A 25,598-nucleotide genomic window follows, 5' to 3' on the forward strand; every position below is an offset into this window, starting at 1 on the left:
TTCATTTTGATTGCATCATCATTGGCTATATGAATTCCTTGAAAGAAAGCACCCTCCTACGCATAGTTGACACAATGATTAGATTAGATTCATCTCACCATCAATAGTCTCTTACATTGTTAGAGATAGATTAGATTCCTAAACCCGTTGACTTTTTGCAATTTGTTTGTTAGAAGTAGTTAAAGTGCTCCAATTATTAAATCACATCAATAAGCATTTGCGAAGTTGATATCCATTGATTGAACAGTGTAAAACCCTTTTTGATAACAGCATATCACATCATTACAACTGAGAAAAAATCCACAACTAGAAGGAACCTTGGGGTTGTCTCATTTGATCACACAATCCATATACACTGTTTAGCACATGAGCTTCCTTCTTCAAAAGAGAATTGGAGATTTGATATTTCATTTGGAATGCCAAGTATTCAATACTGCACGTCAAAGTGGTCATAAAAGTCACATCAACATTACCAACTTATAATAATTCCATAGACCAAGTCAAATGGAAATAAGAATGAATAAACAAATATCAACTAGTCTGCAAATGACACCCACAATTATGATGCATGGATCAGAAATATGAACATGGCAATCTTTTGTTGTTCTATAAAAATAATATCTTACAAAACGTCATTATGAACCCAATCTTTCATTTATAATTTTACAGAAGAAAGGCAAAACAATATACAACAGTTGTGAACTAATTTTCTAATTCCTATGCAGTCCCACTAATACAAGCCACAAATTTTGAAATGCTTTGACAAACAAACTCTTACCTTCTCAAGCTCCCGAGAGAAATCAGCCTCAATCTCTGACATTCCAGAGGCTCGTCCAATTGACTTTGAATCTGCCTTATATGTACCTGATGGCACCAAAGATTCAGGTCCTTGCTGTGATTGGACCATCGTACGGGAGGAACTTTCTGAAGGAAGAGTAGAATGAATGCTCGTTTTCATGCCAGACTGAAGGATGCTGCTGGGAACAGTTGTAGCCGCTGCATTTGTAGAACGAAAACCAGTCTTTCCCTGATGTGAATCTTTTACACCTTCCAACAACTGTGCCACTGACGATGAAGCTGAAACTGAAGCTGGCGGATTTGAAGTTGTAATGCTTGGACTGAAAAGTCGTCCAGATGACTGCTTGGATCCAAATGACACAGTACCAAAACCTGATCTTGGCATGTTTCCCACTGAAGTTTCTGAAGAAACTTTTCCTGCAACATCTTTATTTGAAAATCCAGTCAGATCTGCTTTACTAGAAACAGTTTGATTGTTCAATTTAGTCATGTTTGCAAAGGCAGACCCAGACTCATTTGCTCGAGTAGAAATAGACTCAACTGTATGAAAACTATCTCCCTGAGAAACAGTTTTTGTGGGAATACTTGAACTAGAACTCGAAATTGAGCTAGATTCGGCAAGAAACATTTTTGGTGCTGTTTGGAAAAGGTTACTTGGTCCACTGGAAGGTATTCCAAACAAATTTTCTGTATCAAAGCTTGGTTTACTGTTGTGTTTGACAAAGGAGGATTTCTCACTCAACATTGCTTTTGACATATCACTGGCATTTTGCAATTGAACAGGATGGATATCTTTCACTTTGAGCATCTCACCCTCATTGCTAGTTTGAATGCTTTCTACATCCACATTTGCTTCCATTACTTTACCAAGGAGAAAAGTGGGTTTCTCATTGGGCACCGGCTCCGTCACATTATTATCCTTGTCCAGATGAAAGTTGATCACACTTTCCATCTTACTGATCTCTTCTTCAGGCTTCATAACTTGAGCATTCACAGAATTTACAGGCACTTCATTTCTTGCTGGGGTTGTGGAAGGTGTTTTCTCAACAGGAACCAACTTTATTTTGTTGCTATCCTTTAGCAGATCGGTCGTATTAAAATCTCCCATCTGAACTATTTGATTATTTGAATAGTTCAACTGTGTATCCACAGCATTAACATATTCCCTTGTTACTGGCATCTTAGAATCAAAACTTGAAAGAATGGGCTCTTCAGACTTCTTCTCTTCCGTTAATTTAGTGACCAATGCATTAACCATGGGAATGGCAACAGGTGTGACCACTACCTCGGGTACATTCCATACTTCTTCAATTCTATTAATGAATTTGACAAACAGAAAATTTCAGTGAAGAATACTTTCAAGATCAAAGCATTCAAATAATGCACCTTTCTTAAAATGCAGATTAAAAAGGACAAAATTCACATCACTGAAAAGAAACAGATTTACCAAATTTACCTAGCAATAGAAAACAAGTTCATTTTCCCTTCAATGGTTATGCACAACAAAACAGGAGTTGGAGGAAGCTGATTTATTCCCCCATCTTCTGTTGGAATGCTTATTTGAAAATCAACTGATGTTCTATCCAGTGCCATCCCAACCACAAAATTTTCATCATCATTTTCTGTTTCAATAAATTAATCAGTATATAGTATATACATCAAGGAAGACTAAGCTTCAAATTAAATAATAATAATGGCAAGAGCTATCCATTGCCATCCCAAACACAAATTTCGTCATCATTTTCTGTTTCAATAGATTAATCAGTATATACATCAAGGAAGAATAATATTAAAATTAAATAATAATAATGGCAAGAGCAAGTCTTCCTTCTAATTACAAGAAAGTGCATTTGAAGTGCAACTGTGTTTACTAATTCCAACCATATAGATGTAAAGCAATATGATGAAACTGCATACACACAATTCAAAAAACTTAACACAAATCAGACACATGAAAGATATGTTTAATACCTACATTTAAAAGTTTTAGTTATTTGTAGTTCATGATTCTATGTAGATTAAATCATTTGACCTATGTACACCCACAATAGATCGCATGAGCCTTCCTTTATTAGTAAAGCTAAAAGGAATTAACTTAAGATATATTTAATACCTACATTTAAAAGTTTTAGTTCTTTGTAGTTCATGAATCTATGTAGATAAAATCATTTGACCTATGTACGCCCACAATAGATCGCATGAGCCTTCCTTTATTAGTAAAGCTAAAAGGAATTAACTAACTTCAAGAAAAATAAACATGTCATTAGAAGATTACAAATTTTAAGTGACAAGAAACTTCACAATTCTGAAACATGTTTGATGGCACAATGTTACATCTCAGAAATATACCTGAAAGAAATTCGACCATCTTACTCTACCGAATATTTCAGTCTTTCTTAAGTTTTTCATAAAATAAGTCTTCCTCAATTTCAAGTTGGGAACAAAGAGTCCCTCTTTTTTTAAATTAAATAAATAAGTTTTTCCTAAAAAATGATTTCATCGCATAAAAGCATAGTCAATAAAATTTTCAATCTGGATTTATTCTCAGAACTTTACATTGGGTCAACAATGGCATTCAGAAACGACTGTTGTGTGAATTCCCATGGATATAATTGTACAACTGGCTTTCTACACTTTGTAGGGTTTACTGCATTCAGCTTCACTGTTTTTTAATAGAAGCTATTTTTTTTTTTTTTTAAATGTGTATTAGTGGAATGCCCTATGCTCTTCTCGATGAAATTAGTGACTACCACTTGCACTTTCTTAGCGTTGAGACCAGAATAACCATCCATTTACTAAATGACTGTCATATTAACCACAAATGACAAAGCCTGTGAATTGAAGTGTCCGGTCTCAGATGATATTATCCAATATCATGACTGTTCAATGACCACACTCAGTCATATACTAGATATAGATCAAGGAAAATCCAAGTAGTCTTGCATTCCACACTTTAGAGATTAATTAAGAATAAATACATTGTACAACACCTGATGAAATAAAGCCACATGTATAAGTTTATTTGCACTTATCACAGCAACTGAAGAATAAACTATCCACTCTCTAAAACATTTACTTAGCTTCTGAGAAAGCCTCACATATTCACACAAAGACATTAAGGACTAAACAATGCAATTGCAGCTCATCTCATGAAAATACTAAGATGCAACCACATGTACAACAGAAGAAAACCAGACATTAAAACACGAGCAGGCAATGTGAGTTATCCCTCACTAGGTTACACAAGATTTCACCAAGAAGTTCACAGTTATGTGTGATGCTTTCAATCTCTATGCAATTTTGGCACTCAATCTGTGCAATGTTCTCCAGACTCACAGAACACCCAATCTGATGGACAAGAAGATGTTGAAAGAATGTTTGGAGAGATAGCATCACTGCATTACAACCAGCAAACAAACTAAGAAGTTCAAATGGATGTCTCTTGAGAAAAAGTCGTATTTTAATGGAACCGCAATTTTAAGTTTTTACTATGTTGCATTTGTTCAAAATAAATGATGAAAACTATGTAATCAATGGAATTTCAGTGGAACCTTCAGAAGACAGAAACATCATAGTGAAGCCTTCCATTTTTTTCTTTTAATAAGTTCCAACTTTTTTCTTAAAAAAGAACTGGATTTCATCACATAAAAACAGTCAAGAAAATTTTCAATCTAGACTTATCCTCACAACTCTACATTGGGTCAACAATGACATTCAGAAATGACTGTTGTATGAATTACGAGGAATACTATTGTACAACTGGTTTTCTACAGTTTATGGGATTTACTGCCTTCAGCTTCATTGGTTTTTAGCATCAAAGCTATTTTAAGATTTTTTTAGAATGTGTTATAGGGGAATGCCATGTGCTTTTCTCAATGCAATTAGTGATTAGCATTGTACTCTCCATACCTATACCACTTTTCACCCAATTTTAGGCAGGCAGCTTCATTGGTTTTTTGCATCAAAGCTATTTTAAGATTTTTTAGAATGTGTTATAGGGGAATGCCATGTACTTTTCTCAATGCAATTAGTGATTAGCATTGTACTCTTCAGACCTATACCACTTTTCACCCAATTTTAGGCATTCTTTCTTAGTTTGAGTCAAGAATAGCCATCCCTTTACTAAAAGACTGTCATAGTAATCACAAATGACAAAGCTTACAAATTAAAGTGTCTGGTCTTAGATGATATTATCCAATATCATGACTGCCTAGTGACCTCAATTAGTCTTAAACTGGATATAGATCAAGGAAATTTCCAAGTAGACTTTCATTCCACCAGTCAGAGATTTACTAAGAATGGATAGAATAGCTGATGCCTGTTGCAACATGTAATTAATCCACATGTATAAGTTTATCTGCATTTATCACATCAACTGGGGAATATACATTCTGCCACATTTATATAACTGGACAAGAATTTAAAAAGGTCAAGTTTGAAGAGGCCTAACGATACATACCTTGTAACTCTATCCTAGGATTCCATTTATCATCAACAATCTCTATGGACATTGCCACTTTCTTTCCATTGACAAGTTCCCAGCCTAGCAAAACAATATGGTCATCACTATTCCTCCGATTAGCAACCACTGCCAAATCCCTAAAATTCATAGAAGATAAAATCATGTCAGCTTAATATGTTTTTCCATTCTTCTAACATTAGTTTCTTTGGCAAATGATTATAAAAGGAAAACCAAACACAAGCAAAAGATAACACTTCCAAATCCTGCTGGTCTATCCAGAATTTATGAGTGCAGTCCACTTAACGATAGCTTCTAGTAAATAAATGCAACACAAGGGAGATCTACGAATAACAATGATATAATAATAAAGATGAATAGAGTTATCATAGCTATCTAAATGTCACAAAAAGTATACAAAATCAAAAGTGCGCGCCATATCTAATAAGTTTTTCTTACTTTACAGATAGCAAAATAATAGTACACTTCAGGGATAGACAACTGTTAAAAGTATTATCAAGACAACCATGCCAACAATAAATAACGGCTGACAATCCCTCACCAAAGTGGGTTTGGATCAGGTACAAAGTACAGTCAACATAAATTCAAAGATTGCAAATAACTCCAAAATTCTCTGGATACAATAAACTAGATTATTCTACAAAGCATATGTCCTAATTATGCAGCACGCTCACAATGATAGGTTGATCATTTCCACCAGTGAGCTTGCTCATTTATCCCTCATTGTGATAATACCAAGTTGTGTGCAACACAAGAAATACAATGTCCACTAGAGAAACCTAAAAGCACATGGCATAATGGACAAAGTAAATCAAATTCAAACATTTGTGAAAAACTCACTTGAATCAGTTAACAAATACCTATACATTTCTACTGGCAATTCGCCAATATAGTACATGTTTAGGAAATCAAAAGCCTGCCAATTTTTATCAAGTACAAGCTAAAGTTGTATGTCCACCTTGGTTAAAGAATTATTTCTTCACAAATGGACCCCTTTTTTGTAAATAAGATTAAGGGTACATTTTAAAGCTGACCCCATAACACCCCTGGTATGTGAACAGGCGGTAACAGCGTTTGGTGTCTGTCCCCATGGAACACAGATATTCATCCTTTTAATATAAAATTGAATGCTATTTAAATTGGACTAATCCACACTTTTAATTGTGTCCAGGCATTGATAACTATCAAAATGAAATATACAGAAAAGGGAAGACCAAATTCACATGCTTAGCATAGAAAGGCCCATTCATGGATAAGAAACAAGCGATAGTCTACTTTTATTAGTTTCAAAAAAGTAGTTTATCAGTAGAAACATATATTCTAGAATTATTCGGTCTCAGGATATACAACATATTAGGACTCCATAGTTTATTGACCCATTTGAACAGTAGATCAATGGCTACTCCAATGGTAACCAACTTGAAGTTTGATTCTTCAAAGTCAAAATTGGCAAAATCCAGACAATGCAGGCAATTAATTAGCTCGTTGTTGTATCTCATCAACACTCAACCAGACATTTGTTTTGTTGTAAACACCTTGAGTCAATATTATGGTAGAGGCAAGAAAGGTTCATTGGATTGCAACAAAGAATGTGCACGGATATTTGGAGGGCACAATGGAATATGATTTGCAATACCTTTGTGGAGATGGGGTGAAGTTGCAAGGGCATTCTATTTCAAATTGGGCAAGGAGTGATACAGATCGGAAGAGTTCTTCATAATGTTGTTTCAATTTAGGATCTGCCATGCTTACCTAGTTCAGAAGGAAGCAAACCTCAGTTGCACTCAGGTCAACTGAAGTTGAGTATATGGCAGCCAGTTTGGCAAGTTGTGAAGCAATTTAGCTTTGTAAGCTGCTTAGAAGTTTATTTGATAAGGAGTTGGAGCCTACTGTGATTTATTGTGACAAACAGAGTTGCATAGAACTCTCAGAAAATCCAGTGTTTCATGATAGGTCAAAACACATTGAGATAAGATATCATTTAATCAGAGACAAGGTCTTGAAGGGAGCAATTAAGCTTCAATATATTTCGATGGATGAACAAATTGCAGACATACTCACCAAACATTTGGCAAAAGGGAAGTTTGTTTTCTTTCGAGACAAGCTTGGAGTGGTGGGGAATTACTTCCTCGTTAAAAGGGAGTGTTGATAATTGTAGCTCAAAAAGGTAAGTTAGAAGTAGAGTTCAACTAGGACCCTACTTTGAGAAGTAGAGTTCAAGTGGGACTCTAAGTAGAGTTCAAGTAGGACATTACTTTATGGAAGCAGACAACAAGTAGGACAACTTCAAATAGGACTCTACTTTATAGCAGTAGACTTCAAGTAGGACTCTACTTTTCCGAACTGCCGTTATAAACGGAAGCTAAGGGTTAAAATAGAATTTAATTATCTTTCTCAAGGAGGGCATTGAGGGGGAGAGAGAGAATCAGAGTCTAATTTTCAACAGGGCAGAAAGGAGAAAGTTTACATCTGTTAACAGAAAAGGAGAAGGTAGCAATACCAAGAATATTCCAGGTTTGTTGTTTTGTTTGTAACTTGTTTCAGAGCCATTTTCCCATGTACAGGGAGCTCTTCTAAGTTCTGAAGTTATTTTGAATAATGTACTGAATGAAGAGCATATGAACTGTGTATGATTGTGTTTTGCTTTTCTAGTTTTTTGCTGCTTTATTTCATTAAATATATCTAGTAGTCTAAATCTAGATCTGATCTATTTACCTAGATATTGGATTTAAGAAATTAACACAATTATCTTGTACTTATCTTCCAAGCTGAAATGGTGTTGCATACATGTTTGATGCAGCTAATCTTTACATTAGGGTCAGAAGATAGCATTGCGAAACAGGTTGCCACCTAAATGAGTAAGTCGTTGAAATAATAGGCTCAGGACTCATAACACAGTGGGCTAAGTTGAACACCATATCTTAATTGATTCTAGCAGTGACTTAAGCTACTTTAGTACTTAAAAATAATGTTCATGTTCACCTAGCAACGACTGAAACAACTCCAAAGTGAAGAAACTCTGTTGTAGTGGTGACAAGAATCCAACATTAAAATTTGCATGCCTCATATATTCATTCTGTTTTCTTAATCTTGTGATTTTTCTTTTCATTTGTAATAATACATATAGAGTGTTCACTCAAATTCATGCGAGATTTTTTACTATCATTCAAACTCCACTTATTTCTGATCACAAAGTTCTTCATGTAGGCAAGGTGAGAGCAGAAAAAGAATAGAACAAAAACAATAGGAGTTAACTAAAGATCAGCTAACCTTCCAAATTCACATTATAAAAAAACATAAAATTAATCAAGTCAAAAAGGCTGATAGTGAACACAAGTTCCAATCAAACCAAAATAGCTTAACACAAGTGGAAATGTGTTAATGCCAAAATGGTAGACGAATTCACCATTTGCAACACCTGCCTTGCAAAGCAGAAAAAGCATTGGAAATTAAAATAGGATCCAGCAGATAAACCAACAATGATCAATTACAACAAAAAGGAACACATGGTGGTGATCTGATCAAAAAATTGGAAAGCTAAAATACTTGGCTTAAATCATTCGAACAATATTTTATCATATGAAAGTATCAGTACTACTATACATATAGAGCAGCTTAAGTATCAGTACTACTGTTTGACTTCCCTTGAGCAGCTGAAGTACTTTTACCGCCACTTCCTCTGGTACAAGAAACTAATTTAAGTTTGAATGACCCAAACTAAAAATAAATTGCTTCATAGCGTACTTTTGACTGGCAGAAATCAGCATAAACTTGTTAGTTAATAGCAGAGGGGCAATAATGATCCACTAGGACCGAAGTAGAAGCCATTAAGCAGGGGAATGGTCACTTTTTTACTTGTGCAGACGATGCAAACTTGCTCAACACTTAGAATAACAAGCAATCAATCTAGAACCCATATGTTTGCCATTTCTAACAACCTAAGTGTTAATTTCAGTCACTCGTGAATAGTGATGTTTTCCCTCTAGGATATGCAACCACAAGAAAGTTTGACAACTACACACCTAGGACCAACATATGTAGCCACAAAGTAGAAACAGAGCCTAGCTTGGACTTCAGACTACACTTTTTCCACAGGATTGTGCCTAGAATAAGAGTTGTTACATTGATTAAAAAGCTCTTAGATGTTAGCAAGTATGGTGAAGTTAATATATAATTTTCATTGAAGATCTTGAGTGTTGCTTCTACATTTCCCATGGTTTCTACTATTACTAGTTTTATTAAAGCTCATTTATTAAAATGGAAAAAATGTGAAGAAAATTGATTAACTCGACGTTCATATCTATTGTTACTTTTTTATTGCAAGTTGCAATGCAAGGTTACTCCAGAATTGATTCAGTATTTAGTTCAATTGTGAATATTTTTGGATTGCACCAATACTAGGGATTTGGACGAATATTGGCAATGTGAAAATGGCGGAGGTGGGGGTACTCGGGTACTCGAAGTACCAATTGTAGGGATTTCTTAGTGACGGGTACTTCAAGGTTTGGGAGGGGGTGTGAGTCCCCATGTTTCACTGGAAATATGCAAGAGAAATGTTACAGGATGAACTTGAAATTGCATTGGTTGTGGGTTAGAGGAATTAAAATCATTTAATTGTACATCACTGCAAGGGACAATATCATTGATTTAAATAAAAAATCTGTAAACCAACAGGAGCCTTAAGCAATTTTGCATAGGGAACATTGCAACTTAAACGGTTGTTTTAAATGTAGCAATGAGAGGTCAACTGTATGTTAGTAATATATCACTCAAAAACAATAAAAGTTTGTGCACATGCATTTGACTTTTTTACTTTAACATCTAAAATAAATTCACATAAACCCCTATAGAGAAATGAAAAGTTGATCATAATTTTTATACCTACTGCTAGATCCTATAAACATTACACACCAAACAGATTTTCAAAGACATGAATAAAGCTTAAATAAGGATCTTGTATTCACATGTGCTCTTCTACAGAACTGTAAAGTTGGTTACAATAAAAGTTTGTGCACATGCGTTTGACTTTTTTACTTTAACATCTAAAATAAATTCACATAAACCCCTATAGAGAAATGAAAAGTTGATCATAATTTTTATACCTACTGCAAGATCCTATAAACATTACACACCAAACAGAATTTCAAAGACATGAATAAAGCTTAAATAAGGATCTTGTATTCACATGTGCTCTTCTACAGAACTGTAAAGTTGGTGATATTTTTTTGTGGAGGGGACAAATATGCACCTCCCTCAAAAATTCACATCCAATAAAACACTAAAAGCCAAAAACAATTTGTAAGAAAGACATGAATGTAGATTAAATAAAGATTGTGCATTATACCAAATGTCAACATAATTTAGGAGTAAGTAAGGTCCAGTATTTGACGGCAAAACTGAACTGTCTATCATTGTGAACAAAGAATCAAACGCCACCATTTCAGCATCTTCGGGCTCCTACAAGATCCCATGTTTCATTAAAGAGGGCCACAAATTAAGTCAATAAACTTAAACCATACATTGAACTTGACGAACATAATCATAATAGGAAACATAGTTTGTGATCACTATCACAGTCAATTTTTGCATATGCAACATAACATAAATTTTTACCTACAAACACGTGTCGATTATCATCTGTACATAGGCAACATAGGCATCCAAGCCATTATTATTCACAGAATTAGACTGAGAAAACAGATGTTTAATTGTTTCACGGAAGATTTTAAAGTAGATAACAATTTCATAACAGGACAATAAAACTATGGAGTCTTGAATCCTAAAATAAAAACTATACAAGAATCAGATATATCCAATGCCTAACACATATAAAAATTGTGGTCCATATTTAAAAAATTCTATATATAATATATATCAATGAATTTAAATTCCCCTGAAAGAAGTTGTCATATCCTAATAGTGCAAATAATGAAACATAATATCCCTATAAAAGCACTGCAAACATTAAATAAACTCAAGGATTCAATATTGAACTCTAAAACTTACACTCGAACTTGCAGCATTTACCTTACATCTAAGGTTAATATATATATAATTTCCACTACATACAAACCATGACTTTGCACAGGGCACAAGGTAATCTAATCGACAAATCTTTTGATTAAGCCTATGGTTATACTGAACATGCAATGAAAATGCGGAAAACAAAAACAAAAGCACAAACTTACATACAAGAAAACGAGGACTAGCAAATACAGCTATTCATCACAAGCTGAAACTTATAAATATGAGCAATCCTACCAACTATTGCAAGATTTAGCTCAAATCTGGTTAACATTTTTTCTGCATATATATATATATATATATATATATATCAGAAATGTCCTTATTAATTTTTATGGAATTTTCAGCTTTTTATGTTTTATAATGTGAAATTTCAAAGCAGTTTTTCCAGGCCATTTTTGAGATTCTCGATTTTGTATTTCTCTGTTTTTGACCTGCCAAGTAAGTGAATAGAATTTTACAAATCTGAGTCCATGTGCATGTGTACAATACTAAACTTACAGATCAAAATTGAGTATTACTCATGAGAAAACTGAAAAAGGTATTGCATGCTAATAATGTATTATAAAGGTGATGGAAAGTCAAGAATACATAATGTTTGATCTGATAGAAAGTGAGCATATTATTTTATAGAATCTTCAATTTGTTATAAGACAATCCAATTCCAAGAATATTTAGTGCACCAGACACTTGAGTTGTCAGAGTTCCTTCACCTGGAAAATAAAGAAGCACTTTGTCAAAAAACTAAAGATGTTTGCTACTTCATTGACCTAATTTTTCTTGTGTACATGGAAACTAGGGAGATGACGTGTACTTATTTCCTACAACCACTCAACTGTTTGTGAGATGCAAAGCAATAGTGGTAATGCAATCTAACTTTCAAGATGAAATAACTTGAAGTTGTGAATCCAACTCAGATGTGCCCAGGTTAGTGTGGGGCTACAAATAAAACAAAAAAAGTTCTTGGCCCAAAATCATCTGCAATTGGAGAATATATTACTACCTATTGCTGCACAAGGAATCCAAGGGTCATAATGGAGTGGGTGAAAGATATATGCCAAGAGGATGAGGAGATTAAAACCTTTGTCTGAAACCACTATGTCACAAGGTTATTTTACAACTCTCTCAAGGTTGGAATTGCTGAGGATAGATTTAATTTATTTTTAACTTTATTTATAAAATTATATCCTGTTTAATATGCATACAATATTATCTCATGTGCTATTAATATATCTTTTGCACGACTCTAGATTGCTTGAAGTGTTTCTAGATAACTATATGTAAATTTCCACATCAATGTTTCGGATCGCACTCCATGATCCATCGATGATCAGGATGAAAATGCGTAACTGCGAGTCAAAAATGAAGGTTTGCAGACTTAGATTAGATAAATAGAGGTGACGGATAGAGCACAAAAAGCGCACACAACTCAAGGTTGAGAAATACAAAGAAAAGGGGGAAAGGAGTAGAACGAGAAACAAAATAAAACAAATAAACAAGAAAGAAAAACTAAAACATAGTTAACTTTAACTTCTTAAAGATAATACATTAAAAAGAAAAACTAACTAAGAGAAATATTAAAATATAAGAAAAAGACAAAAATAAATAAAAAAGGAGAAACAAGGATAAGGGGGCAGCGGTGGATAAAAGGAGGGGAAGAAGAGGAAATCAGACCAAAAAAAAATAGGCAATCAAGGGAAAATCAAAAGATAACAAAGAGAAAATATCCTCCAAAATAAAGAAATAAATAAAGTAAAGTATTAATTTCTAAGAAAATAAATTATCAGATGGCAATTACAATATATATACATAGAAATTAAGGAACGGAAGGGAAAAAAAGAACAAAGAAGGAAGAAAACAAATAAATTTGAAACAAAGGGGGGAAAAGTGCATTTTAAAATAAAAGATATAAAATAAGATAATTAACTACGGTCAAGATATACAAAAGGGGGTTCACTACTTAGAGTATTGGTTAAGCAATGGTGGTATCGTTGTCCCCACCCAAGTTCAAATCTTTGATGAACCATAGTGATGGCAAGTCTGTGCCTTCAATTATCCAATGTGCTCACAGATTTAGGCCTCAATTGTGTGAAAAGGGGATGAGGTCCCCCGTTTGTGGCCTCACTGGTTCATAGCTCCACGTTAAAAGCATTTCACATGGAGTCAGAGGATGTGTCATGTCACCATCATTGATCAAGTTAAAATGTTTACCAGACACTTTAAGAAAAAGGATAAAACGGACAAAAAACTTAAAAAGAGAGCTAAAAGAAAAGGAAACGAAAAATAACCACAGAAATCAAAAAAACAAAAAAACAAGGAATTTTAAAGAAATGAATTAAGAAGAGACATGGAAAAGGTAATAAAAAGAAGGAAACTCATTAATTATATAGAAAATATATGAGAGGTCAAAGAAAACCTAAGTACAAGAAACAAGAGGGGGAAAAAACATTGAAACACGGGGACTCACACCCCCCTCCCAAACCTTGACATACCCATCCCCAAGACATCCCCGCACTGCATATTTGAGTACCCAAGTACCCCCACCTTTGTCATTCCGCAACCATGCCGCCGCTAGGATGGGTACTTGAACTTCTATTTGAATTTTGATTTTTGAATGTTATGATTGGGTATGTAATATGTTACTATGTTGAATGTTCAATGGTTCTAGTTCATGTTGCAATTTTGCTATCTTCAAGTATTTTAATTTGGTATGTTCTACTAAAGTCTAAAACATCATTTTGCAACTAGCATTTCAAGTTCTATATGTATAATATACAACAGCCCTCCTTGCCCCGTCCTCCCCTTGTCATTGTCCCCCGATATCTCGAAATCTTGTCCCAACGTCCTGACGTACCCCAATACTAGTGTTACACTAGAAAAAAAACTTAACTTGAAAAGGAGAATTAAGAAAGAATTATCTCCTTTTTCTTTTTCTTTTTTGGTCTTTTTTCTTAAATTTTAAGATTTATCTCTATTATCTTTTTAAATTCTTGCTTTTAATTTTAAGAAATTACACATAAGTATATTTTTAGTTTTTATTTCTCTCTCTTTCTTGTTTATTTGTTTTTTTTACACTCCTTGCCACAAATGTCTCTTTAATCCTTCCTATTCCTTACCTCTACTTATCCAATTGAAGTCTACAAATTTTCATTCTCCTTAAGTTGCACACTTTCATCTTGATGATGGATCCGAAATGTTGACACAAAAATTTACACAGTTGAAATTCCATGAAACATTTCATTGATTGTAGAAATCTAATAAATTTTAATGATCCTAGGTTGCTGAGACCTGACTTGCATCATGCACAATCATTTTGAGACAACTTTTGAAGGGATGAGAGGTACTAGAAGTCACACTTATAAGTAACAAATGGAGTCCTTGGAAGTAATCAAGTTCAAAGAGGGTGTAAATGTAATTAAATTTATATCAGAAGTCATTTTTATTAGAATTGTATAATTAGTAATATCTGATTTGATGGTTGCAGATTCAGATCTGAATGTGAAAGTTTTGATCAATCTCAAATTGTGAAGCATATTCAATATTTATAAATACTGAATATTAGAGTCTGATCATACAACTCAAGGCAGGGCAGAGCATTTATCGATTTCAATGCTCTTTAGCCCGATCAGGTACATGTATAAATATGATATGAAAAGGGGCAAGTATTGGGTGAACGTGTCCCCTCCAAGAGGAGACATGTACACACAATACATGCCTCTACATTGGTAACGATTTGAATGCAAGTTAGACCGCTTACCAATTAGTCTTTATTCATTAATTTGTTTAAACAAACGTCTATAATCGCCAATCTGCAAAGGTAATAATCATACTTAAATTTGCATATAACCTGATTGTGTGATCATGACTCGATCACTATAATAAAAGAGCAACAAAGAATTTGCTGTAGCAGATCACACATATGCTTGGATATAGGATAACAAATTTAGATGATGATAAAACAATGATCTGCTTAATATATATGTATATATGTATTAATATAAGCAAAAATGAATTAGTATATATATGCATGTATGTTATTGGCATATCAAGGGAGATTATATCATCCAATTTATCTGAACGAAGCTATTCAGCAATACTCCTTAGCTAGAGAAGATAAAGAATCTAACTCTCTCTGTGTGTGCGCGCACGCGCACGAATCACAATAGGCTCATCTATTGTGAAAAGAGATATTGCCTAACTCATGATATCAAAGGATATAATATGCTCAAGAATTTCAAGTCACATGAAATTCTTCTTATATATATATCCAAGTTGTGTGCACTGACATCACGTCTCATGATGTCTACCATAGCAAATCATGGCATATCAACCATGATTTTATCTCATAAAGAACATAATGATCTGCAACTGATATCAAGTCTCATGATGTCTACCAAAATGTCCCAAAGAAACTATCATGACATGTTCACGAATATCAAGTCACATGATATTCATCATGATAGAGAACTAATCATTGTAAAGTCGTCACCTTACAATGTTAGATACAAGTGTATATTATCTAAAAGATCATCACCTTTCAATAATGTACACAAGGGAGGCCATAAAGTCATAGTCACACATATGACAAAAAGCATTTACATATTAATTTTTAAAAAAGTATATATATTAGCACAAATAAACAATTTTAGACTTAGTCTCAATAACTTACATTTCAACCATACCAAGTTTCTTCTTGAAGTGTTCAAATTTAAGTCTAGAGGGAGGCTTGGTGAGAATGTTTGTTGTTTGATCGCTTGTACTAACATTCTCCAACTGGATCACACTCCTTTCTACCTATACCATCTTAAATTGGAAGCACTTCAATTTATGACCGTTTAGCACCTATTTTAATGTAATTTAACAGTAAATCTACATTGAAGATGCATTTGCACCTCTCCTATCCGCTTCTTAAATGGGATCTAGGTAGGACCTAATAAGTCCTCCTTGGAATTTGTATCCTATAACGCAAAACTTGAGGTGGGATCTATTTACTTAGGTCCTTTCTTCCCCTTCTTTCAATCAATTCAACTCCTTTTCCGCACCGAAACAAGATTTCCTTGAAATATGTACTTGGTTTATGAGCTCAAAGACCTGTTCTAGGATCCTGAGATTGCCTGGGAGCTTCTACACCTGGTTGTCAAGGACGCAATGCGCCCCTACCAATCAGGGACGTAGTGCATTCCTACATGAAGCCCATTTTGGGTCTCGGTCTTTGGTCCCTCCTTTAGATTTGGTCCGAAACTTGGCTTTTGAGCCCAGTCAACCTATAAGAGAAGGTTAATTTGAGATCCTTTATAAGCAGCTTCAATTCCTTCATTTGGCATAAGATAGGCATATGTGAGCATGCCCAAGCAATCAAGCAAGAAAGCACAAGCATACTTCGAGTGAAAAAATCATTGTGGACAACCCAATTTATCTTAGTGCATTTGCAAGGTGAAGGCAAGGAGGCTTGGAAACATCACTTGAAGCAAGAGAGTTATTTATCCTTCTCTTTCCATTCTATCATTCAAGCATTCAAGATTCAATCATGGAGTAGCAAATACAGATGGTATGGCTTAGAGTACTTTAGCCTTGTGGGCTTGGTATGTTTTCTAGGTTATCTTGGATCTATGCATTATTGCTTCATCGTCATCCAAGCACAAAACTTCATGCTAGGGTTTGGATTTAGGGATTTAGATCTTGGCATTGCACATTCAGAGCTCATACACGAGCATCAAACACTTTGCAATTGACATAACAATTATCTGTGGAGGTAGAAACCACCAAAACAGGGGGTTGACAAAGGCAAACCCCTGCATAGCCACGCAAAACACCAAAATTTAGATATGCAGATCTCGAAAGGCAGAACCGATTGAGGATCTATGTATACTTTTTGTCGCTTATCATCACTGTGAAATCAGAATCAACGTCACATACACTTTTGCAGGGTAGCAGAGGTCACCCTTGCAGATGGAAGTCACCCTTGCAGAATCGTTGAATGTTTCTTGGGTTATGCAGATTTGATGACTTACAGCCTAGATCTACCTCTGTTCATCCACAAAAGTAGCACAAGCAGTAGAAATTCAAATCCAAATCTTTGTGATAATTACTTTACCTATCTTTGTTAATGTAGCATTTAATATCTTTACTTTACATATCTTGCATAGATCTAGAGTAATTAATTAGGATCTCAAGGGCAAAGTGCAATCTTTTACCTAGCTTAATGACCATTTAGTCACGGTTTTAGTTGATGCTGCATTATCATTTGGATTGCATTGACCTACTAAGGTTTAACACCTTTAAGGATCAGTTTGAAAGAATCCCTTTCCTTGAACTCATCCTCTTGAGGTGTGTGGCTATGTGATGAAATTAGGGTTTTTTTTTCTCTATTCACATTTACCCCTACACAATATCTCTCACATAGTGGTAAGGAATCTCTATATGCTTTGATCGATCATGGAATACAGGAATCACTAAGAGCTTAATACAACTCTCATTATCTTCATTTTACATCACATATCTTGTATAGATCTAGAGTAATTAATTAGGAAATCAAGGGCAAAGTGCAATCTTTTACCTAGCTTCATGGCCATTAAGTTGTGGTTTTAGTTGATGCTCCGTTATCATTTGGATTGCATTGACGTACTAAGGTTTAACACCTTTATGGATCGATTTGAAACAAACCCTTTCCTTAAACTCATCCACTTGAGGTGTGTGGCTATGTGATGAAATTAGGGTTTATTTCCTTTATTCGTATTTCTCCCTACAAACTACCATATCTCTCACATAGCATTAAGGATCTCTATATGCTTTGATCAATCGTGGAATACTAGATTCACTGAGAGCTTAATACAACTCTGATTATCGTAGTGGATAATAGTAGGTTTCACGGGCTCACCAAATAGTCCCACAATCAACTACCCAAGTCATACTACTTATCTTGCTCCCATAGACGCTACAATGTATTTGGCTTCTACTAAGCTTTATGATACTGAAGATTGTTTCCTGTTTACCAAAGAAATCATAGCTGATCCCAAATTGAAGCAACCTCCTAATGTGCTTTTCTGATCAATTACACTTCTATCCCAATCTAAATCAGAGTACTCATGTAGGTCTAGGTCAACATTTCCATATTTAAGACCATATCTAATAGTACCTTGAAGGTACCTCAATATATGTTTTGCAACAACAAGGTGTATCTCTCATGCTTCACGCATAAACTAGCTCAAAGCATTCACTACATAACAGATATTCGACCGAATGATAACGAGGTACATCAGTGATCCAATTATTTGTCTATAAAGAGTAGGATCTGCAAATCTGGATTCTATTGTTGTCTCTTTCAACTTATGTAAGTTGGTTTCCATGGGTGTAGACATTAGTCTACAGTTTAACATACCAAATCTCTTCCAAATATCAATAGTATATTTTCCTTGATTCAAAAGAATACCAGCAGATTTCTACCAAACTTCCAAACCAAGGAAGTAGTGTAAAATGCCCAAGTGCTTGTTACATTGGACAATAAGGTGATCTTACTTTGTAATTAGCAAGTCATCAACATATAGGTTTAGTATTAACATATCACATTTAATAATTTTACAATAGAGATTTGGGTCTACATGATTCGTTGTAAACCCTAGTCCCAAAAGATAATTGTCGATCCTTTCATACCAGGCTCGAAGAGCCTATATAAGTCGGTATAGGGCTTTCTTCAATTTGCATACATGTGAGGTTGTATTAAGAATCACAAAACATTTAGGTCTTTCTAATTAGACTTCTTCGATAGTCTCATTCAAGAATGCAATTTTCACATCCATTTGGTGGAGCTTTTGACCTTTTTAGTTGTTGTCATAGCTATGACCATTCTAACAGAAGTATATTTCCCTTTAGTTGATACTCTCTAATTCTCACGAGCAGTTTGGTTTTCATTTGTGGTTTCTTCTAGATACTCCCTCTGAAACTCAAGTACAGGATCCTCCTCCATATCTTTTGGGTGTATCCTGAATTTCTATGTAATTAGAGCTCTTTTCCCTTTTGAAGGCAATATCCTCCTCAAAGATGACATCTCCTCAATTCTATTTGTCTTTGTCCACAGATATATATATATATATATATATATATATATATATATATATATATATATATATATTGTAGGCTTTTGAGATTTCACTATATCCTAAAAAATTCCTCTAATTTCAGAAGGCTCTAGTTTTGACCTCTTCTCTTTAGGCAAATGGATGTAAACAGGACAACCAAATATTCTTAGGTAATTTATGTCAGGTTTTAAGCCCATAAAATCTTCTTCAGGGAGTTTTGTTTTTCAGGTGTGAGTGGGGGCATATGTTTCGAATGTAGATAGCTATCCTAGAAGCTTCTACCCAAAATGAAGTTTCTAAGTTTTCGTCATACAACATTTCTTTTGCAACTTCTACAATAGTTCTATTTTTCCTCTCGGCAACACCATTTTGTTGAGGATTATAGGGTACAATAAACTCCCTCTTAATACTGGCATTTCACAAAATTCTTTAAAAATTTATGAGGTGTATTATTTCCCATTGTCTGTTCTTAGTATTTTGATTTTCTTTTTGGAGGAATTTTCTGTAAGGGCTTTGAAATCCTTAAACATGCCAAAGATTTTCTCTGACTCTTTACAATTTTGAAAGCATATCCAAGTCTTTTTGGAGAATTCATCCACAAAAATTACATAATATAGGAATCCTCCCATGGAGGAAGCAAACGTGTCCTCCCATGGAGGAACCAAACGTGGGTCCACATAAGTCAAAGTGGACTAATTCTAATATATTTTTGGTTCCACAAGCTATATTGAAAGGTTCCCTTAGAGCTTCTCCCTAAGGCACACCCTTTGCATGCCCCACCATAAGTTTGATTTAGTTTGGGTAGTCCTGTTACCAATTTTTCTATGGAGATTAGGGCGCAAAAGTGAATGTCCTAACCTTCGATGCCAGATCTCATTTGAGTTAGAAGTCTCATGGATGAGAGCTTGTTTTGTCTCAGTGCAAAGTTTGTATAGGTATCCTTGCCTTATACCTATGATTTGAGCTTTCTTTATAGTGGAGTTCATTGGCCATGCCATAACTTTCTCATCCATGAAAGTGACCCTATATCCATTGTCTTCTAGGGCGGATATGGATACTAAATTTCTATTAACTCCTAGTACAAATAGTACCCCAGTGAGTTGAATAGCAATACTTCCAATTTGATACTGCAAGTTCCAACTCCTTCAACTAAATGTGCAAAATCATCCCCATTTGTTACTTATCAAATTTTCCACCGCCATAGTATCTACGTGTTCTCTGAATCCTATGATGTGCCTTGATGACCAACTATCAATCACCCCAAGTGCTAAATTTGTTTGATACATGATTTGATAATGCTGAGTAGAAGACAAATTTCTCAATCATTTTCTATATTTGTTTTTCTAACCTTAGCAAATGATGCTTGTTTCTTTCTCTTGTTAGAGTACTTGATTGCATAGCGTCCATACTAATCACATCTAAAACATTAGATTACAAAAACATCTTTCTTCTGCTTGGATGAACCCTTTCGATGAAAATTTCTCTTTCTTTTTGTTGGTAAACACATTTGTCATTGTGATCTTATCTTAGAAATTGACCCTGTTTGCATTGTGAATAGTGACAATTGTTCCAACAATTGTAGAGACTGCAGCTCATGACTATCAACTTGCACTCTTCCTTTGCATTTGAGAAGGGCGACTCCCTCTAATGATAGGGGTATTTGTATTTATGTGTACTTTTCACCTAAAAGTACATAAAGGATACTAAACTAAACTAAAGATAACAAGTTAACATGCACCCAAAAAGAAAACATATGAATACTATGTAATAACCACTTTTCTCAAGTCTTAACTAACAACTAACATATCAAAGAAAATCAGTTATTACTTTATTTTCATAGGAAGACAGTTATATCAGTTACGTTCATGTGAATGAGATTAACGGTCACAATCAATTAAACGAAAATTTCATAACTAACAACTGAGAACACCATCAATCAATTTACTATGGAAATTAAAATTTGAAACCAAATCAATCTAGGGATGCTTCTGCAAACACCCAAGTTGGTCCACAAATACCACTTAGGATCAAATGACGATTACCATCAATTACCACTATACCAATTAGAGCATCGATTACCATTGGATCATTTAGGGCATCACATACCACTATATCAATTAGGGCATCAATTACTATTGGATCATTTAGGGCATCACATACCACTGTATCATTTGGGACGTCAAATACCACTATCATTTCTTTTCTTCCTATTGCTAACTGTGGCAATAACTTAAGATTAGAAGTTCTGCTCATAATCATTATTCTTATAAATGAAAGAGTGAAATGACAATCCTATAGATATATTCCATATTCAGTTGGAAGGTCAACCGATCTAACTGGTGACCAATTACATTGATGAGAAAGGTTGCTTTCATCAAAGGAAATAATTGAATTCAACAATATAAATTAATCCATCATATCTTCTACTTGTATAAATATCATAAAAGTAAAAATACATTTACCAATAAATGTTTGAATTCTCAACTTATCTTTATCTAATGCACGTCCTGAAATCTTGTGGAAAGGGGAAACATTTTCAGGGGCTTAACCTCCCAACCACAAACCTTAAACTTATCCCCACACTCTCTCTAACTAGAAAGGCCCTCCCTACCCGGAATCGAGCACCTTGTCAACCATTGAGCATTTTGGTACTTAATCACACCACTCGACTTGACAACAAATAATGAATTGGACATGCATGAGCTATTAAATGATTCTTTAAAAGTAATAAATTTGTTGAATCAATTCTGATTTTGTTTTACTTGTTCTCACAGAACTTTCGCTCACCTCTTCACCCTCTTTCTTGGCCATAAAGCCGGGTGAGTCCCAGGTGTTTAAATCATAGAGTAAATCAACGCTTTCTGCTAAACCTCAGCTGGTGTAAGAATATTACATATTTAAGTATGTCGTATCACAGTCTTTATGACTTGAGAAATAATCTTATGGCTTGCAAGAAATATAATTCAATTCTGATATACTTTAGTAAAACAAGGATGCATGAACATATCATATGCATTTGGTCTTGACTCAACATAGAAAGATTAGACTCATCAAATATCCATTTGATTGTGCAATTCAGAAGTAATGTATGGAATTTCATGGACACATTCCTTTGTGCTGTAAATTCGAAAGCAATTTAAATGAACATATAGCAAACTGAAAATGGAAGGCTGCCCACATAACCTAGTCTGAAATAAAGACATGAGTCTGGGCTTGACTTTAATCAGAAGTAATGTATGGAATTTCATGGACACATTCCTTTGTGCTGTAAATTCGAAAGCAATTTAAATGAACATATAGCAAACTGAAAATGGAGGGCTGCCCACATAACCTAGTCTAAAATAAAGACATGAGTCTGGGCTTGACTTTAAGCAGCCGATTCCTTTGACGTGAGAAATCCAAATGCAAATCTCATAGAAGATATGACTTACATCTGGTATGAAATTACTTGCAACAAAAGGGAAATAACATGGGAGAGCAGAGGTAAAATCGTGGGAAAAAGAATATCTCTTTGGCCTCACCTGACTTCCATAAAAAAGGAGGTATTCAAAAATACCAAAGGCTTCCAAGAAGCCATAACTCTTGAGCAGTTAAAAGATTTGTCTTTTTGAATCACTGATATCATATGCCAAGTGTACATTTTGGCCTTTTATAAGGAAATAAATAAATATAGAAAAGAACTCGAAGGTTACTAATCAAAAAGGATAATTTATAAACATATATATTTACTTGCACATAAATATATTTTATTAGGATGGCACAATATTAAATGTTTATCCCAAGTTGTACCTTTTAAATGTGTATATCTAAATACATGTATCATCTGGAAGATTATTTTATCTTCTTGTACACGCATTTAGATGTACGTATTAAATAGATAAAATCTTGTATAAAAATAATACTGTGGTGTCATCTTTACTTTTATATCTATGTGCAGGTACATAAATATGTATTATAATGAAGTGATGGAAATGTCAACCATAATCCAATAAAAGTATGTACTTTAATTAAGTTAAGATCGTTAATGTTTATCTAATAGCTCATACATGTCTAATGTGTGTATCCTGCTATGCAGTCACTAGGTCCTCAACCATGGTGATTCATGATTCATACCCATTTGCCTAGTCATGGCGATGCTCCTGTGCCCAATTCTTTTCTGACAATGCTTCCACCCCTTTGACATGCTCCCTACAAGAAAATTCTTCGCAATTAAATCATATTGCCACAAGAAGTTATTAATCATAAATAATCATATCAGCTAACCGCCTTTTCAATTCCATGAATTCATGATAAATAATTGACTAACATGTTATCTTCATATGAAATTATAATGACTAACCATCTTACCACTTCACAGGATTATAACAAATTTAACTGTCAACTGATTTCATGTGAACCTCAACGGCTATATGAACATTTTAAATTGGGTCGAAAATTGGGATGTAACATACTAGTTGAAATCCATAAACAGAATGACTACAAAGGGGGATTTTGCACTAAATATAATAATGATAAAATGAGAATGCCAAACCTTAACATACGAAAAGATAGGATACTCTAATACATCCACATGAAGCTACCAAGAGGTGAATGTGTTTCATCAAATCAATTATATAGAATAAAAACACTACAGAATTTCGCCATTACTTAAGACAATACAAACTTTACATACGAGAAGTAAGCAATAATAATTGATGACACATTTGAGACATATGACCTAATGCCTTTATCTTTAGTCTTTTGAAAACATACAAGTTCAAACACATTTATGTACATGTTGTAGATCCAAAAGTTCTCCATTGTTTCCCCTTTGTCCAAAAGTCCCTCCTCTCTTTTTACATCACAAATGGCCAGGTATATATAGGTTCTTCTTGATAACCAACTTGTAACCACTTAACCACTATCATAACTACTTAGGATAACTACCTAGATTAACCACTTAGTGTATCTACTGATGTGGTCACTAACGATAACTACCCTTTTGATAGACAGTTAGGATTTACATAACTTTTACTATGAAAATATCCAAAGTTAGCTTTGGATGCAATAACTAACGCAAGTGATTTTTACACAAATCCTCATTCGTGGTAGGTTTCACCTCCATTTGCTTCATTTGCAGCCATCTCTGTATCATTACCTTCCAACGATCATGAACAACTCAGCCCTTTGAGAAAATCTACTCTGACTACATCCAAGATATTCTCCAAATAAGGTGCCTTGAGATTTCTTCTTAATGATTGTAGTGATCATGTTCATGTATTTAATGTGTATGTCCATGGAAGAATGCTACTTTCACTAATCTTTGAGTTTCTTTATTCTCAAACTTACCTGCTTCCTTTGTCATTTTCATCATCTTATCATCCATTGATAGGTTGCTGGCTGGATAATTATTGACACGAAGTAATTATTATCCTAAACTTCTACTTTAAAAGATTATCTCCCACTATGTTAGAAAGGCATTTATTTCCATTATGAGCACCTTGTTAAACAATTCACCTCCGTGGCATGTGCTTCTATTTTTAAATGTATGCCACCACCATGGTATACTTATCATGTGCTGAAAGTGGTTGATCTAGTCAGTTACCTTGAGAGCTTCCCCCTTTTCACTATTTTCTATGAGATGAAAAATTTTGTGATATTCATGAGACACTAGTTCTTTGAAAAGAAACCTTTTAATGAATTGGGTGCCTTGTCTATTTCTGAAGACTTAGTTTTCCTCTTGCCGATTGCATTACATCTGTTTGAAAGTTCCTTAAGCCTTATTCGGCATATCTTTTTCGAGGTGGCCCGTATAACAAATACAATATGTGTGCCCATGAGATACTATTTCTGATTGTTGCACCAAACAATGGGAAGCTGATTGTTACATCCCAAATCTTTGCTTAATTAAAATGTCGTTATAGCCATTGAGACTTCAAAAGAAATTGAGTTGGTTGGTTAAATTGTAATTTATTTTGATTACATGTCAAAATGAAGTGTTAGTTGTTCATTACGATTTCATGTGAAATTGAAAAGTTGGTTAATCGTTGTGTTTCAGGAAACATTGAAATAATGGTTTTCATTATGATATTATGTGAATGGCAAGTGGTTTAGCTAATATGATTATTTGATTTTGATTAGACAACTTGAATATATTTGATTAATTTGATAAACTTCTTTTGCAAGAAGACAACAAAGAGGGGAAGCATGGCCAGAAAATGAAAGGGCATGAAGGCACCACC

General features: G+C 34.3%; 1 protein-coding gene across 1 annotated transcript in view; it reads right to left on the reverse strand.

The window, feature by feature from the left end:
* The window catches only part of LNO1 (Nuclear pore complex protein), a 169,399-nt gene that overhangs the window by 60,924 nt on the left and 82,877 nt on the right, over positions 1 to 25,598 (reverse strand). The window contains exons 6-9 of the mRNA XM_089807749.1: positions 10,623 to 10,735; positions 5,258 to 5,397; positions 2,255 to 2,420; positions 779 to 2,111 (exon numbers count right to left, since the gene is read on the reverse strand). Coding sequence (XP_089663875.1) covers positions 779 to 2,111; positions 2,255 to 2,420; positions 5,258 to 5,397; positions 10,623 to 10,735 — 1,752 coding nt within the window. The remainder of the gene's footprint in view (positions 1 to 778; positions 2,112 to 2,254; positions 2,421 to 5,257; positions 5,398 to 10,622; positions 10,736 to 25,598) is intronic.

Source organism: Cupressus sempervirens, chromosome 10, assembly GCF_028749045.1.
Source record: "Cupressus sempervirens isolate cs-2001-9-10 chromosome 10, ASM2874904v1, whole genome shotgun sequence".
In the NCBI taxonomy this organism is placed as follows: Eukaryota; Viridiplantae; Streptophyta; class Pinopsida; order Cupressales; family Cupressaceae; genus Cupressus; species Cupressus sempervirens.